Source organism: Sphaerodactylus townsendi, unplaced genomic scaffold (genome assembly GCF_021028975.2).
Source record: "Sphaerodactylus townsendi isolate TG3544 unplaced genomic scaffold, MPM_Stown_v2.3 scaffold_36, whole genome shotgun sequence".
Lineage (NCBI taxonomy): Eukaryota > Metazoa > Chordata > Lepidosauria > Squamata > Sphaerodactylidae > Sphaerodactylus > Sphaerodactylus townsendi.
In genome coordinates this window covers 66,538-84,012 of record NW_025950539.1, presented here as the reverse complement: position 1 = coordinate 84,012, position 17,475 = coordinate 66,538, and the positions used below count along the sequence as shown (strand labels likewise).

Here is a 17,475-nt window from a genome sequence, read left to right as displayed (position 1 = left end):
CAAAGCAAGCCTCTTGGGAGTGCCCCGGTGGGTTAAGATTCTGTTGCCTGCCGACAGAGGAAACCTCCTCACCGTGTGTCTTTCCCTTCTGCTCTCAGTTATGCACCCAGCTTGGTTGGAAGCCCAAATATGGCTGCTTTGATGTGCTTCCACTGATTCTGCAGGCCAACGGCCAAGACCCCGAGTTATTTGAACTGCCGCCAGAGCTCGTCCTTGAAGTGTCGATGGAGCATCCCACGTAAGTGCCTTGGCTTCAGACAATGGCGTCTGCTGCCCCCCCCCCCCCCCCCGCCTCCTCCTCACAGGCTGGCTGGTTGGATCAGGATGATTAGCCTGGATCTGGCCTCAGGTTTGCTTTGTTGCCTTTTGCAGGGGCCAAAGTAGGTCACACGAGTCCTGGAGATAAAACGTCAGCTGTGGCAGACAAATTAAACTGCAGTATAGCACAAGGACAGGAATGTTCAAGTGAAGAAGAAGAAGACTTTATTTACAGTCAATGACCAGTTATATTACAAATCTCCAAAATATCTACAACAAAACAAGAATGCAGATCTCTCTCCCGTATTCCAGCACTATCCATCTATATATCATTCTACTTTGTAAACACACCAAACAGCATAAAAATACTAAACAAAACAAAAATATCTAAGGAGGATACCATATTCAGATCATTTTTTCTTTTTCATAATGAATAGACAGAATTTTGCTACCCATTTAGTAATATTCTCCTTCTTATCTTGTAATAGTTTTTCACAACAAACTTTATCAGAACAATATGTCATTTTGTGGAGTAGATGTGTGGAATGTTCAAGTGGGAAGCGTGGATACAACCTCTTAACCAGCTTTCATACCTTTTTCTTAAATTGCTTTTCTTCTCTGCTTGTTATTGGTCAACCCCAATATCGTTGGATATTATGATGACCCCCCTCCCTCCAGTGGACATGACCTCCCCCAATGGACAGTTCCCCTGTCTTGCTCTCTTGACTCTGGGCTCCTGCATGGGCCGGAGGAGGACTTGGCCCTCCTCCCATCCTTGTGAAGTGTCCACTCCTGTCCCTGGGGTTGCTGAAGAGGAGAGCAGCTGTTCAGTTTAAGTTTTAGATGCTGCTTTGCTTCTATGGAATGAGACAGAAAGGCTGCTCTCCTGATTGATGGAGGTGGATTCTGGCTTGTGCCAGGCTGAAATCCCATTGTTATAGGGCAGTGATGGCGAACCTATGGCACGGGTGCCAGAGGTGGCACTCAGAGCCCTTTCTGTGGGCACGTGCACACAGAGTTCGTCATGTGGGAGGGGGGTGGAAAATCACCCCCCACACACACACACATTTAGGCTGGTCTGGCCATGATCCTTTACCTGGGAGTAAGCTCGGTTGCTGGCAATGGGGCTTGCTTCTGTGTAAACCCTCCTAGGTTCGTGATTCACCCATTTGTAGCATTGCATGGTTGCTTCACTAAGCTTACTCCTGAGTAACGCGTGCCTTGGAGTCAACCGTTTTTTCTAAACTGAAACTGGCCATGCTGGCAGGGGCTGATGGGAATTGTAGTCCATAACATCTGGAGTGCCAAAGGTTCGCCACCACGGCTCTAGTGGATGGCCAGCTGTCTGCCTTAAGTGGAGGAAGAGTCAGTAGTAGCAGCCCAAGGACCTTAAATGGCACATGAATTCATGTGGAAAGCGGCAGTCCATTCGATATGTGTGTCCTGGGCTGCGGAGGGCTGCGAAGTTCCTAACCGGCACCTTGAATTGCATTCAGAAACAAACTGCCAACTGCTGTAGCTGTTTTGAGATAGTTGAAACACGTTCCTATCGGCTGCCCTTCAAGATAACCAGGCTGCTGCATTCTGAACCAACTGGAGTCTTGTGTTGCTTTCAAGGGCAGCCCTTCGCAGACACAATGCAGCAGTCCAATTCGGTTCCTTCTGGCCCTGCCTGTGTCTCCAACGACCCCTCTCCCAATTCTGCTGTTTTCTGCAACAACAGAGTATCGGCACGAGAACAGACCTGTTCAGTCAAGCATTGAGCGGTCTGTTGTGTGGCTCGAGAATACAAAAACGGCAAGAGGGGACCCAGAGGATGATTGTGTGGTTCTTTTTTTCAGGTATGAGTGGTTTGCGGAGCTGGACCTGAAGTGGTACGCGGTCCCAGCTGTATCAAATATGCTCCTGGAGGCTGGAGGCCTGGAGTTTACAGCTTGCCCGTTCAACGGCTGGTACCTGGGGACTGAAATCGGGGTGCGAGATTTTTGTGATGCTCAGCGCTACAATATTCTTCAGGTAACCTTTTTTTAAGAAGAAGAAGAAGAAGAAGAGTTTGGATTTATATCCCCCCTTTCTCTCCTGCAGGAGACTCAAAGGGGCTGACAATCTCCTTGCCCTTCCCCCCTCACAACAAACACCCTGTGAGGTGGGTGGGGCTGAGAGAGCTCCAAAGAGCTGTGACTAGCCCAAGGTCACCCAGCTGGCGTGTGTGGGAGTGCACAGGCTAATCTGAATTCCCCAGATAAGCCTCCACAACTCAAGCGGCAGAGCTGGGAATCAAACCCGGTTCCTCCAGAGTAAAGAGTAAAAGACAACATAAGAGGTGCCTTGCGAGATCAGAACTGTGGTGAATCCTGGCGAATCACACAATGGCCAACCAGTTGCCGTGGAGGGCCGACAATCAAGGCATGCAAGCAAGGCCTGACATGGCTCCTAGCACTAGGATTTACTGCCACTGGATGTGGACTTTTCCTTTATTCATTCTGTCTAGTAGCCACAGATGGGCCTCTCCTTCATGAATCTGCCTAGCCCCCTTTTAACCCCCCCCCCCATGGCCATCACTCCGTCTTTTGGCACTGATGTTTCATCATGTCATCACTTGCTGAGTAAAGAAGTGTTTCAGCTTGTCTGTCCTGAATCCCAGCCTATCACCTTGGCTGGGAGCTCTCGTGTGCTGATATTATGGGAAAGGAAGAAAACACTCTTGTGATCACTCGATAAGACCCCAAGGGGATGTTCCCTTCATGTAGCTCCGGTCCGCTGTAAACGAAAAAACATCTTGAAGAATAAAACAGTTACATTCAAATCCAGTAGCGTCTTAGAGACCAACCAGATTTTTGAGTTAAAAACTTTGGAGAGTCAAAGTGTGCCTTCCTCACTTTCCAAAATCTTGTTTGTCTCGAAGACGTTACTGGATTCAAATCTTGTTGTTCTACTGCAGAGCAACATGGCTGCCTTCTGAAATGATCTTAAATAATAAAAGCATTGATACTTAGGGCATGATAAGATAATACATTAAATGCAAGCTGGGTTGAGAAACCTCATCTAACTTGCACTTAATGTGTGACCAGGAATTACCCAGGGGTCAGGGGGGGAGGGCAAATCCTCTCCCCAAAATGGTCACAGGTGGGGCTTTATTTTCCCCTCCTTTCAAGCCTATGACCATTTGCTAGCAGGATGTTTGCCTCTCTGCTGGTTCCGTGTGCCTCCTGGGCAGACAATTTGCCCCCTCACCCCACACTATTTTTAAGATGATGATGATGATGATGATGATGATGATGATGATGATGATCATCATCATCATCATCATCATCATCATCATCATCATCATCATCATCATCATTATTACTTCAATTATTAATTGTTAATTGTTAATTGTTAATAATAATTAGGTTTACATACCGCCCTCCCCCGGAGGGCTCAGGGCAGTGAACAACATATAAAATAGAGCACATATATCAAATTAAAACCATTAAATATCAATTAATATGGCTCTAATAAATATAAACCCTACCCCATTAAAATGCAGCATACGATAAGTCCAGGTCACATGAAAAAGCAAGTTAGGTAGTGGTTTCCCCAACCCAACACACTTTTAGCGTATTGTCTAATTATACCCTTTCTTGCTGGGGGGAAAAACCCTGCTGCTCAACTTTATAGAACTGCCTTCCTCAATATCAGGTCATTGCTGAGACAAGGTTCTCGCAAGGTTGCTTGTGGAAGAGATTTGGTGCCACTGGAGAATAACCATTGCTGTTTGGGACTGCTGGATCCTACCTCCAGTCAAAGGCACTGACTGCCTAGTCTTCTGAAGCATCAGTGTACAAGAGCCAAGAAAAAGGGATCCATTTCATAAATGATCCTTCCACCTTGCAAGTTGGAATGTTAACGAATGTTCTGTAACCCAGAGAGATTCTGCAAACCCTAAAAAGCAGATTTCTAGAACAGGAATACCATATCTTGTTGGGCCAAGCAAATAAATCATGCTCACCCCTTTCTGTTGGAATAGTACCAGAACAGGGGCACATAGCCAAATATCTTGAACTATTAACTGAACCCCAACAGAGATGGATTATTACAAGGGCCAGATGCAATACTTTTCCATCGGCCATTACAAAGGGTCGCTACCTGACTATCCCTCTCCAGGATCGGGTCTGTCCACACTGTAAAAACCAAGTGGAGACTCTTGCTCACATTATACTTGACTGTCCGAGATATGTGGGTATGAGGAATTTCTCTCCTGGGCGGGTCTTAGACAAATCTGAAAGAGACTCTGACAACTCTGTTGTGGAGCTTTTGTTAAATAGCTCTTGGAAAAAGTAGCAAAATTTCTTTTACAAGTGACAGAATTTTCTAAGTAACGTCCAATGCTAGATACAGATTATCTGTCTGTGTTTTGAATGTACTTTTGATTTGTACTTCAGAAATGTCTATAATGCTCTGGAGCCTATTTTGATATGCCTAATAAAGGTTGTTGTATTGTATTGTAAATGTTCTGTAACACCCCAGGTGCTTAGTGGCTGGGGGAAGAGTCTACAGTCTAGGTGCAATTTCTTTAGCATGTTCTCATTGGCCCTTGAAAAACAGAATCTTGCTTGTCGTCCTTTGTAGGAAGTGGGAAGGAAAATGGGGCTGGAAACCAACAAACTCTCTTCCCTCTGGAAAGACAAAGCTGTGATAGAGGTGAATGTCGCTGTGCTGCATAGCTTCCAGGTAAGTGAAAACTGAGTTGAGGGGCCAGAGCTCATGAGCAGAGCACATGGTTTTGTATGTGGAAGGTCCCAGGCTCAAACCCTGACCTCACAAATTAAGAGGCTGCAACATATTTGTCTGGGACCGAAGAAGTTGTAGCCAAGAACAATATGGGGAGGGCCCCTCAAAGAGATATCCCCTCTCTCACATGGGAGAAAAGACTTCTTCCAAGATGACACCTTCTTGGAAGAAGAATTCCTTCTCTCATGTGCAGGACGGGATGCCTCTTCTGAGATCATACCAGTAATATTTTTAAAGTGTGTGCATGCATCATTAAAGGGCGGGGGGGGATGATTGATGCAGGTTTAATCAACTTCTTCATCAGCACATTCAAACACGTGTGTGGTCAGGAGAAACATCACTGAAAAGTTGGCCTTCTAGTGACTACTTGAGTAATTTGCATCACTTGAGCCTTCACACCCTCTGCGACTTGTTCCAGAAACAAAATGTCACCATAATGGACCACCACTCTGCTGCCGAATCCTTCATGAAGTACCTGCAAAATGAATATCGGACCCGAGGAGGGTGTCCGGCCGACTGGGTTTGGCTTATCCCTCCCATCTCAGGCAGTATTACCCCGATCTTCCACCAGGAGATGTTGAACTACATCCTCTCCCCATTCTATTACTACCAGGTGAGCAAGTGTAACCTCTAACTGTGGGTTCTGTGGGAAGGATTTGCAAAGAACTAAATTTTAAAACAAAATGGTTTACTTCCTTAACAAATAACACTTTTAACATTAACATTTAACATTAACAATTTACAGTCCTTCTAGGGGCCACTCCCCACTCACCATAAGCCGCGGGGTCACCTCTTTAAAAGACACGAGGAGGATGGACGTTCCCCACGTCACCAGCGCCCACTGCGCAGCTGCCCTTAATTTGCCACTCTCCCACCTCCTTGTCGCGCGGCAAATTAGGTCCTCTGCAAAGAGCAACATTTTCAAAAACCCCGCGGGTGCCGCAGGGGGGTGGGGCACCTCGGCTGTTTACGCGCGGCTGATTCGCTCTGACGCGCAGCTTCCGGCCAATCAGGAAACAGGAACCGCCATTTTGTTTAGGGAGGGTGTTCCCGTCAGAAAGTGCTTGGAAATTGAGACTTGTGCACAACAAGATGTGCCAACATTGCTCTTTTTTGCTCTTTTTTGCTCGAAGCCTGCTGTTTTGCAGTTTGGCAAAGTGTCATGATAATAGGGTTGTCGGCGGTGTAAAACCGAAAACTGATTTTTACTTTCGCTTTTCTGCCCAAGCAATTTGTATCGGGTAGTGACGCCAGCATGTGCAGACGTCTCAAAACAATGCGTTCAGCTTATCCAAACCAACTTTTCGGGTCAGCCAATCAAAATGGAGCCCCACCTTCGGCTGGCTGCAACTCCCACGTGTAAATGACGCACACGTGTGCCAGCCAATCAGAATGCTCGATTGCCTCTTTGACTCTTGATGTGGAACCCCGCGCTATTTCCTGAATGGAAAATGAGTGGGGAACAAAAGTCTCCGTGGTCAAAAACCACGGAGGCTTTTCTACGAGGGGTCGCTGCGGGGTTGCACTCAGACGAGGTAAGTGGGGAGTGGCCCTAGGTTGCATTTCAAGTCCTTATCTTGACAATCTACTGATAAATGCCAAGTCCAATTCTTCCTGCTGGTGGTTGGCTTATGAAGACTTCAGAGGCTTGGTGAATGGGATCCAAGATGATGAAGGTCCCCAAACGAACTCCCATCAACGACATACATTGCAAGCCCTGAAACAATAAATTCTAACATTTACAAATATAGCAAAAATAAACAACTCCCTTCCCACTAGTTCCCAACAACTTTGCAGTTACCTTAAACAAGGTGTTAAGAGCTTATAAAGAATTAAATCAAGGTCCCAGCCTGGTAGCCTGGCTTCCTGCAACTTCATCAGTTTTTGCAGCCTTCTGCTGCTTTGAGTCTCCACCCCCTTTCTGGGTCAACCCATTCTGAACATAAGGGGTTACACAAGCACTAGTCAACCTTTAAGGACATACTCCTTTTGGGGGAAAATCAATTCAGTGGCATCTTTAGGACCTACCTAGGTGCAAAACTTCATTTACAGGTAGATCCGTGAAGGCTGTTTTGGACCTTTGGGTATCACAGGTCTCTACTTCCCTTCCACAGGGCATCTTCTTCTGTCCACCAATAAAGGCTCCCTGCTTCCCCCCCCCAGTTGTGATTATGCTTGAGGGGGCAAAGGATAACTCGTAAGTGCAACCAGTCCGCACTTCTCCAAGGAGCCTGGAAACGTTGGAGCTGCACTCCTCTCACGGTTAGGGTTGGGCATTCAGTAAATTCAATAAGAACCCCCCCTAAATAAAATTCTTTGTCAGCATTTTCCAGGGGGAGTTTTCTCTCTCTCAAAAAAAGAGAGGCAATAAAAGGCGGCTAAATAAGTGGATTCCAAAAAATGCTGCACGTTTTCAGCACTTTTCAAGCCACTGTGACCTCCAGCCTTTTAAAAAACCCCTCCTCCTCACCTGCCACCTGTCATGGGGCCTTTCCCCACTTACGATTTCCTGCGCGCCACTCCCAGTGCGAGCGATTTCCGGCACGGGGTCGTCAGCTCTGCGCAGGGCAGTCAGAAGGTGCCGTTTCTTCCAGCGTCAGAAATGACGCACGCTGAAGGGACGTTGGAGTGCAGAGGCTCGTGGGGAGCACCGCTGGACCACGCACTATTTGGGGGCAGTAGCGTGCAGCAAACAGTAAGTGGGGAAAGGGCCATGTTCTGTCAACTTCCCTGCAATGACCAGACTCTTGGATGCAGAAACTGGTTTATTGTATTTGGAACACTGTGAACAGATACAAGCCAGCTTTGGCTGGAACTGAGTCTCAGTACAGCATTTCTTGGTGAATATCCCTTCCCCAAACAACATCCCTCTAACTCCCACCCTTGGGATCCCAGCAGGGTGAAATCACTAACCGTGTTTTCTAGCAGTTCAGAGTCTTCAAGGTCAGACAAGGTCAGAGATAGGGCCAGGTGCAGTGGTGGGATTCAAATAATTTGACAACCGGTTCTGCCGAAGTGGTGCGAACCTGCTGAATCCCACCACAGGCCATGTGCTAGCCAGCCCAGAGGGTGAGAAAGTTAATGTGTGGGTCAAGCAAAAGAAAACAAGCAGAGGTTCCCACATGGCCACCGGCTCCCGGTCCTCTCCCAAAGGTCGTGGCAAGAACTGGGGAAGGGCTAAACTGCTAACTGTGCATTCCAGGGTTTTGCCACCACCAGCATTTGAATGGTGGACCCAGCCAGGCCAAGCTCAGCATTCAACTGGGCTTGGTCTGGGTGGGTCCAGCGTCCAACTGCGCACCCTGGCTGTAAACACCATGTAGAGTTTGGGAGCGCTGAGCTCAGTCTGACCAAACCCAGTGTGAAACCGCAGATTCTACCTGGCCAGGTCCAGCTGTATATTGTTGGCTCCAGAGGAAGGGGCGCCTGAAAAATGCTGTCAGAATCCCCCACCCGCATCTGCTGGGGAATGGAGAGCAATCCAGTATCTCCAGTCATCGGTAGGACTTCTTGGACCAAGGGCCTCAAGATCAGCCCTTGAATGATCTACTTGCAGTCTTGAAATACAAGGAGCTGAGGGAGAGTGACTCCCTGAAAAACAGCTTTCCTATCAGTGTCAAGATTGTGCATTGTCATGGCCTTGGGCAGGTTGACAGGAGTGATTTACAACATTCAGTTCATCTGGGTTTCTGGTGATATGCAGAGAGCCAGTGTAGAACAGTAGTTAGAGTGGTGGACTAAGAATGAAGAAGAAGAAGAAGAGTTTGGATTTATATCCGCCTTTTCTCTCCTGCAGGAGACTCAAAGGGGCTGACAATCTCCTTGCCCTTCCCCCCTCACAACAAACACCCTGTGAGGTGGGTGGGGCTGAGAGAGCTCCGAGACGCTGTGACTAGCCCAAGGTCACCCAGCTGGCGTGTGTGGGAGTGCACAGGCTAATCTGAATGCCCCAGATAAGCCTCCACAACTCAAGCGGCAGAGCTGGGAATCAAACCCGGTTCCTCCAGATCAGAGTGCACCTGCTCTTAGCCACTGCTCTTAGCCACTACGCCACTGCTGCTCCTATGAAGAGACCTGGGTTCAGATTCTCATTCTGCCATGCAGGGTAGGCTTCTCTCTCAACCTAGCTTACCTGACAGGATTGCTGTAAAGACAAACTGAAGGGAAGAAGAATGAGGAAAGTTGAGCTTCTTGGCAAAGGGCAGTAAAATCTGCTAGAGTGAAATTGCCCTCTTCTCTCCTGCTGTTTAAAGTCTTAGTTGGGAAATACGCTGATTCCTGTATTTTTTCCAGGAGTGAAGCTTAACGCCGTCTCAGGAAGGGGGGATTTCAAATCAGCGAAGGTCCTGGGGGGTGAGCGGGGGCATGGGGAGGGGAGAAGTTGGTACCACAGTGACATGGTCCTAATTTGTTTTGGGCTGCTTTTGGCCACGAAGTGAAATCCAGGCCAGATGTAACCTGGATGTAACCTGACAGTGAATATCTGTAACCACTGATATATGTAACCAGCTGATACATGTAACCACTGCCACCTATGCAGTCTTTCCTTGACCTAAGTTTCATGGCTTGGCATGCTTGTTAGTGAAGTAGGCCTCTCCTGGCATGCCTGACCCACAGGAAAGAATTGTTGTTGTTATCTTGTCGCTCCAGGGTTATCACCAGGGTTATCAGGTGGCTCCAGGGTTATCACCAGGGTCATCAGGTGGCTCCAGGGTTATCACCAGGGTTATCAGGTGGCTCCAGGGTTATCACTGCTGACCTTGGTGCTGAGCACAATTGCAGTGTAGGCACCAGATGCTTGCTCTGAAAATTTGGGAGGCAGGAGCCTAGGGGAGTATATGGGGCTAACTTTGCCAGTTCAGATAAAACTGGCTTTCTCTCAATCTATACCTGATCTACCTCTTCAATAAAGGCTGCTGCATAAAATGCTAGAGCCCGTTTATTGAGCAAAGATCCAGGGGTCTAACAGAGAGCCTGAGGGAAGGGAAATGAGATCTCTTCCCTCCCTTTCCACTGGCAGGAAGAAAGCCTGAAGCCACACTGAGCAAAGTAGTGCCTTGAAAAAGCAATGCCCACTCCCCATGTGATGTCTGTGGGGCTGAGAATTGTGTCCGGGGACCCCAGTGGTGCAACTCATGCTGGCTGTATCATTTAGTCTCCAGCCCATCTTTAATCACTCCACAGCAAAGAGGGCTCCTGGTGGTGGTCAGGTGGGTGGAGCAAATGTGGGAAGCAGGTGAGAGAAGCCGCAGCATTCAGTCCAGTGGCCAAGGGTGTTGACGTTGCATTTGACTCCCCCTCCCTGTCAAGGTCGATGCTTGGAAAACGCACATCTGGAAAGATGAGAAACGGAAGCCAAGGAGCAGAAAGGTCAAGTTCCGCATCTGGGCAAAGTAAGTTTCCAAGGCTGCGGCCCACATGGAAGGGGGGAGCGGGCACACTTTCCACAGAGCCCAGATGGACCATCTCTGGACTGCAAGCCCATTTCCTGGTGTGACCCATTTGGAGCGTTTTGTTCGCAATTCATGTGACTGGGAGCAGGAAGCAAGGCCCAATGGTGCTTTTCAGGAGCGATTCCAGAAAAGTGACGCCCAGCCTTGCAATTGGACATTCTGATCCAGAAACTCATGAAGTGAAACAATTTGCATTTAAATTTTAAGTTGCTGCAGCCTGTGAGAGAATTGCCGGCACTTTCACACACACGGAATGGTGCCCTTGCATTGCAACTTTCATTGGAACTTTACAGCTGGATTTTACTGTGTGAAACGGCAAAATCCACTTGCAAACTATCCCTAAAGCACATTCGGAGTGGATTGGAAGTGCATTATTCAGGGTGTGTGAAAGTGTCTGCTGTCTCCTGAGATTTGGTCCCAATGGAAAGTAAACGGTGGGCATACAGCTACCAGACACTGAGAGATCTGTCCTGCCCAGGGAATTAGGCAAATTCATAGTTCTTAGCATTTCAGAGGCAGTAAACCTCCATATATTGGCTCCATATATTGCACGTCAGCTCACACATTATAGAGCACATGGGTTGGGTCTGGGGCACTTTCAGATCTGAGTGGCAGATTCTCCTGAGTTCCTGTGTGTGTGATGCTTGGTTCATGTGGCACACATGGAGAAACAAACCAAAACCAATAAAAATAAGCCTTTCAAAACAAGCCAGGGCATAAAAACACCACTGAGTTGCTTAAAATGATATTGATAATGCAATTCTCAGTCAGGAAGCAGAAAACAAAACAGCTAAACTAGATTTTTAAAAGCCTTTTTTAGGTAGTTAAGTTATGTCCAGGCAGCCTTCATCTGAGGGTTCTTAAATTCAGTATTTGAAATCCTTTGGCTAGAAGCTGGAGGCTACAGCCTTGTCCACTGGAAGACTGGCATGAGCTTTGCTGTGGCCACAAAGTGGAAAGCTAGCTCTCAGTATACCTTCAAAGGGGTTTAGACCTAGAATCACTTTAAGGCCCCAGTTCATTGGCCCAGGGTCTTGCGTGTTTAAGAAGGAGCAAAAACCGACCTTTGATGTATTGTTGAAGACTTTCACAGCTGGAATCAACTGGCTGTTGGGAGTTTTTCAGGCTGTGTGGCCGTGGTCTGGTAGTTTTTGCTACTTACATTTCACCTGCATCTATGGCATCTTCACAAGTATGTCATAGTGAGTTCCACAGAGAGAAACACATCTCTCTGTGACATCCCTCTGAAGATGCCAGCCATAGATGCAGGCAAAACATTAGGAGGAAAAAATACCAGACCACAGCTACACAGTCTGGAAAACGCACATCAGCCAAACCCATCTTCCTTCTAACTTCTTTTTCAAAAAGAAGTCAAGATGGAATTTCCCCTCTGATGAAGGGATCCTGCTTCTTCTTTCCCAGGGCTGTCTTTTTCGCTTCCTCACTGATGCAGAGAGCCACGGCTGCCCGGATAAAAGTAACCATCCTCTATGCCACAGAGACAGGGAAATCGGAAACGCTGGCCCACCATCTCAGTGATCTCTTCAGTTGCGCCTTCAGTCCCAAGGTAACAGGAGGACTCGTCTTTAAGTTCTTTCTCCCAGAGAGCAAAAGGGAAAGGAAACGCAAATATATTCAGATACTTTATCTGCGGTCCCTGAACATCTTGTGCATGGCGGGGGCAGAATCCTAGCTGCTGGCTCTATTCTTGACCCTGGTGCATTTGTCAGGATTTATAGACATCCATGCACCATGAACATATGAAGCTTCCTCAGGAGTCAGACAGCTGGTTCACCTAGTTCCGCGGCGGCGAACCTTTGGCACACCAGATGTTATGGACTACCATTCCCATCAGCCCAGATGTTATGGACTACAATTCCCATAAGCCAATTGGCCATGCTGGCAAGGGCTGATGGGAATTGTAGTCCATAACACCTGGAGTGCCAAAGGTTCGCCGCCACTGATTGGTTCACATTTGGAAAGCTTTGGGAGGAAGCTGAGGAGGGTGGGATTTAAGGTCATAAAGTCCGCCTTCTGAAGCACCCATGGGGTACGGTTGAAGTGATCTGTGTTATCTGGAGATCAGTTGTCCTCTCAGGCTGAGATTGGCAGTCCTGCTTCTGACTGACCATAGAGCACTCTGGAGGCGTCAATCACAGGAACATTTCACACCACCTGAAATCCTTGACCCAGAGATCACAGGGATTGAACCTGGGAGCACTGATGTGCTAATCAGGTGCTCTATCACCGAGGAGCCACAGCCACTATTAAGCCTTTTTGTGGACGCACAATGCTGCCTTGCACACAGCCAGGACTTTGGTCTTTCCTCCTCTGACTTGCAGCAGCTCCGCAGCGTCTCAGGCAACACCTGCCATCTTCAGTTGGAAACACAAAAGGTTGGATATGGGACTCTCTGCATACAAAACATGTGTTCTACCTCTGCACTTGGGCCAAACAGTATATGCTGTTCTGACGTCCTAAGGAACATGTGGGGAGGAGGGTCGGTCTAGGACAGGAGTCTGCAACCTGTGGCTCTCCAGATGTTCATAGACTACAATTCCCATCAGCCCTTGCCAGCAAGGCCAATTGGCCATGCTGGCAGGGGCTGATGGGATTTGTAGTCCATGAACATCTGGAGAGCCGCAGGTTGCAGACCCCTGGTCTAGGAGATGTGATCTTCATGATCCTTACATAGCTTGTTTGTTTCTAGGTTATCTGTATGGATAGTTACAATCTAAGTGACCTGGAGAAAGAAACTCTGCTTCTGGTGGTGACCAGCACTTTTGGAAATGGTGATTCACCAACCAATGGCAAAGTAATTTCCCCCTACATTCAGTATGCATTTTGCTTTCTGTTACCAACAGAGACTGTCAATTCAGCTTAAATAACTCCCTTCATTTCTGTTGCAGAAACTGAAGAATGCTCTGCTGGCTATGAAGCAGCTGAACAACAAATTCAGGTAACTTTTTAGATCTTGCATTTACCACAGGATGATTTTGGGAGTCGCTCCAAAAATGTGTTTTGGCTACAACCTTTGCTGTGAAGACTTTGCTGTGAAATATTAGAAAGGAGAAGAACAATTTAAACATGATTAAATGTTTAGCTATAAATGCACAATATTTAAATACTTGTATACAAACAATTTACTATATAAACAGGCAAGTGCACTAAAAATATCATTTCAAATTCAATCACTTCAGGTTGGTCTTCCTACATCAAAAATAGTTCATGATATGTGTCAACAAAGGGGATCAAATCTCTCTTTTCCCGTACATTTGTTCGAAATGTTAAATAAATCATCATATGAATTAAAAACTACTCCCATTTCTTAAATGGAAGTGACCATCATTTCCAGTGTCACTGTTACCCCGAATAGAGGGAACAGGATAAGTTACCCAATTCAGATTTAGAGAATCAAAGAGACAGACAAAGAAAATGATTTCAAGAAGTTAGTAAGTTTATTAGAAAGGAACAGGTTGCAATAGCACCCTGGGAGGAAAGACTCAACTTCGGCTTTGGGGACCGTCCCTTTTATAGAAAAGCATCACATGCTAAGTCATTAAATTCCTATACATTACAAAACTCTTGACACCTTGGAATAACATACAAAAACTTAATGACAGACATAATTTTGCCAGGCTAATGATTCTTTTGACATAAATATGTTTTCTTTTGGCGACTCTGAGAGGTATGTCCCATAGATTGATCGCTTCTTTATTACATGTTCATTCTATTACCTCATTAAACTCAGGGTTAATTACAGGACAATCCTTAAACAACTTTCCACTTTATTAAAACAACTTTCTCCCAACGCTTCTCCACCCTTGGCACCATCTCAGTGTCCCTTTCTTCACCCACTTAGATGGATGGTAAAACACAGAATCTGACAGGAGGAATGCACTTGACAGAGGCAAGTGCAACTCTAACTCAACTCTCTGTCTCCGACCTTGGTTCAGGCAGGAGGACTTACTGCTGAACGCTTTGGCTGGTGTACCCTTAAAAGCCTTCTTTTGTTATGTGTTAGGGGCTTGTTTTAGGCTATGTTTTACTTATGCCGTCAGGGTCTGCCGAATCAGCAGAAAGTGTAGACATCCATGTTGTCTAGCTCTCCGCCTTCCAGCTCAAGTTGAGAGTTGAAGGCCTTCCCACAATGAGCAACTCAAAATAGCTGGTATAACATAGGAATAAGCTTATCATAATTATTGAATATAAGTGAGTAATAAATGCCACTAAATATGACTAAATATGATTATACTTTCAGTGCTGACATCATAAATCTTAGAATAACATTAAAAACCAAATTTCTCAAAAACTTTTAAACAAACTATCATTTGCTTGTATTACAGCTCTAGTGTGTCTTCCATTGTGACCCTGGCTAGAGTGTGAAGTTGTTATCAGTTTTGTACTACTTTAAATGTCATGATGCCTCACCAGTGAATTCTGGGAACTGTTGTGCTCTTGTTGAGCCATCACCCCTTTTCTCCCGGAACAGATATGCTGTTTTTGGCCTGGGGTCAAGCATGTATCCAGAGTTCTGTGCCTTCGCTCACGCCATTGACCAAAAGCTTGCCCAGCTGGGGGCCTCTCCAGTCGCCCCAACAGGAGAAGGGGATGAACTCCATGAACAGCAGGAAGCTTTTCGTGGCTGGGCAGTTAATACCTTCCAGGTAACCACAGTCACCACGATGTCATGTTTACTGCCAGTCTGAATTCATAGGACTGGAAGAAACCAGAAAGTACTGAGGTCTAAGTATTTGGAGACTGGAATCCTGGGATACTCCAGCATGTGCTCCAGAAAGGATAGGTGTAACATGGCCCCCTCTATTTTATAGATGTATTTATTACAAGTATTTGTTACAAATTTTGAAAACCTGCCTTTTTGTTTTTATAGGATTAAAATGGTGTTAAAATGACCCCCTTTCCTGACATGTCCCCTGAATGTCAGTGTTCTGCTAGTCACAACTGGCTGAGTGGCCTTGGTCCCAGTCTGGTGGAAGGCTCTGCCTTCATGGGAAAAATGTGATTCTATCATGCCCATTGCGGCCCTCAACCGGTAGGACAGCTCTGCCTCGCAGACCCCACAAAACTATTTTTGCGAGGCAGAGCTGTCCTACCAGTCGAGGGCCGCAGTGGGCATGTTTCCATCTTAGCTGGCCTCCCTTTCTTTCCTTTGCTGTGTACTGAGATTTGTTTTTAGGATATACTTGGAATATCCTGAGACTGTTCCATCCTGGGTTGGATTAAGGGCCATCTGCATATGTTTTAAAGTATATTGCTATTTTTGTTGTATATTATAAACGTTATTACTTTTATATTGGTGTAAGCTGCTATGGTGGGGGATTGTGGGATAAAAATAAAACAAAACTAAATAAAAGAAACAAATGAATGGATAAAACAACAAAAATAGCAGAAACAAAAGTGATCATGATGACAGCTTATACAGAGGAACTGGAAGGGACATATTTGCATGCCATTGCTTGTGAATGGCTCCAGTCCCCCCAGGACCCTTAGCTACAAATGAAGCCATTTGGACAGCGGCGTAGCTAGTGGGCCTGAGGGAGTGGAGCTCCTGGCACCACTTCCTAGGGGCACAAGGCAGGGCAGCAACCCCTTGCAACTGTGCACCGTTCCAAACTCCGGGGAGTTCAGAAAGGGATGCAGTTGAAGGCCAGTGAGCAGGGCTGACCCCACCCCTAATCTCCATATGGCCAGCCCTGCTCCCCATCTCCATGTGGAGGTTGGGAGTGGGGTCAGCCTGATCGCTGCACTCCCGATCCCTGTGTGGAGGTTTGGGAGAGGTCAGGTTCCGCTTAAGCCTGGCTGAGCCTCAGACTGAGCTCAGCTGACCAGAGGCGGAACTTGGGGGCAGAGCCAACAGTATAAAGCTAGAGGCTTGACAGCAACTGAGTTCAGTCTGCATCTGGCCTCAACCAGGTTTAAACAGGCCCTTGCCACCCCCAAACTCCACATGAGGATCAGGGGTGGGGGAGCCAGCTGGCCCCACTCCTGATCTCCCTGTGGAAATTAGGGGTGGGGCAGCCCCACTCGCCAGCTCTCAGCTGTGCCTGCCTCCAACTCCCCAAGTGCGGAGTTCTGGTGGGGCTCAGCTATGGGCGGGGCGGGGGCTGGGATGATGCATGGGGTAAGCCCTGGGTGCCATTTTATTCAGCTAAGCCCCTGCATCTGGCTTAGGACTGAAAGTGTTTAATTGTGCCTGAATTATGCTCAACATCACCTTTCCCAGCAACAATATGGGTTTAACAGTTGTCTAGAATATTATTAGTGGAAACTGCAGTCTATTAACAAGCATTTCCTTTTCAATTTCCCTTCTTGTGTCATAAAAGACTGCCTGTGAAATCTTCAACATGCATGGGAAACACGGGATTCAGTTACCCAAAGCATACACCTTCAAGGAAACCTGGAATCCCAGAGATTTTAGGATTGTGTACGACTCTCAGCCGCTGAATTTGGGGAAAGGTATGAGTGCTCTCCCTCACACACATGGATGCCTTCTTTTCCAGAGTTCATCTTTATTTCACAAATGTGAGGAATTCAATAAGATCTTGGATAAGATTAATTATATTTCGTATGATTTTATGGACTTAATGAATTTAGATTCATGTTCAGGGGTATGTTAATTTGTATTATCATTCATTGGTCAAATTATGTGATAGTTTGTGCTGATATTGATTCTCTAATTTGTTGTGTTGTTCTTCTTGTGTTGTTTTTTTTCTATGTCTGTGCTGGAGCAATAAAGTTATCAATGATGTGAGGAGCACTGAAGGAGTTGGGGACTTAAGTTAAAATGGATGCAGTTTTGGAACTAGAACAGCCATTCCGATTACTTGTTCCTTCAACTACAATGTATATGTCCAACCTGTATATGACTAATGATATTTCTTCAAAGACTCTAGTACCTTGTTTTCCCTAAGAAGAAATGGTCCCTGCAGAGTCTGAACGCTACTCCAGAAAAGGGGGAAACTATCTATTT

General features: G+C 46.5%; 1 protein-coding gene across 1 annotated transcript in view; it reads left to right on the top strand.

Moving 5' to 3' along the window:
• The window catches only part of LOC125425385 (nitric oxide synthase, inducible-like), a gene marked incomplete at its 5' end in the record, with an annotated part of 89,072 nt that overhangs the window by 20,399 nt on the left and 51,198 nt on the right, over positions 1–17,475 (top strand). The window contains 10 exon segments of the mRNA XM_048482998.1: positions 99–238; positions 2,100–2,274; positions 4,870–4,971; positions 5,450–5,644; positions 10,342–10,424; positions 11,907–12,051; positions 13,195–13,299; positions 13,394–13,443; positions 14,977–15,151; positions 16,829–16,961. Coding sequence (XP_048338955.1) covers positions 99–238; positions 2,100–2,274; positions 4,870–4,971; positions 5,450–5,644; positions 10,342–10,424; positions 11,907–12,051; positions 13,195–13,299; positions 13,394–13,443; positions 14,977–15,151; positions 16,829–16,961 — 1,303 coding nt within the window.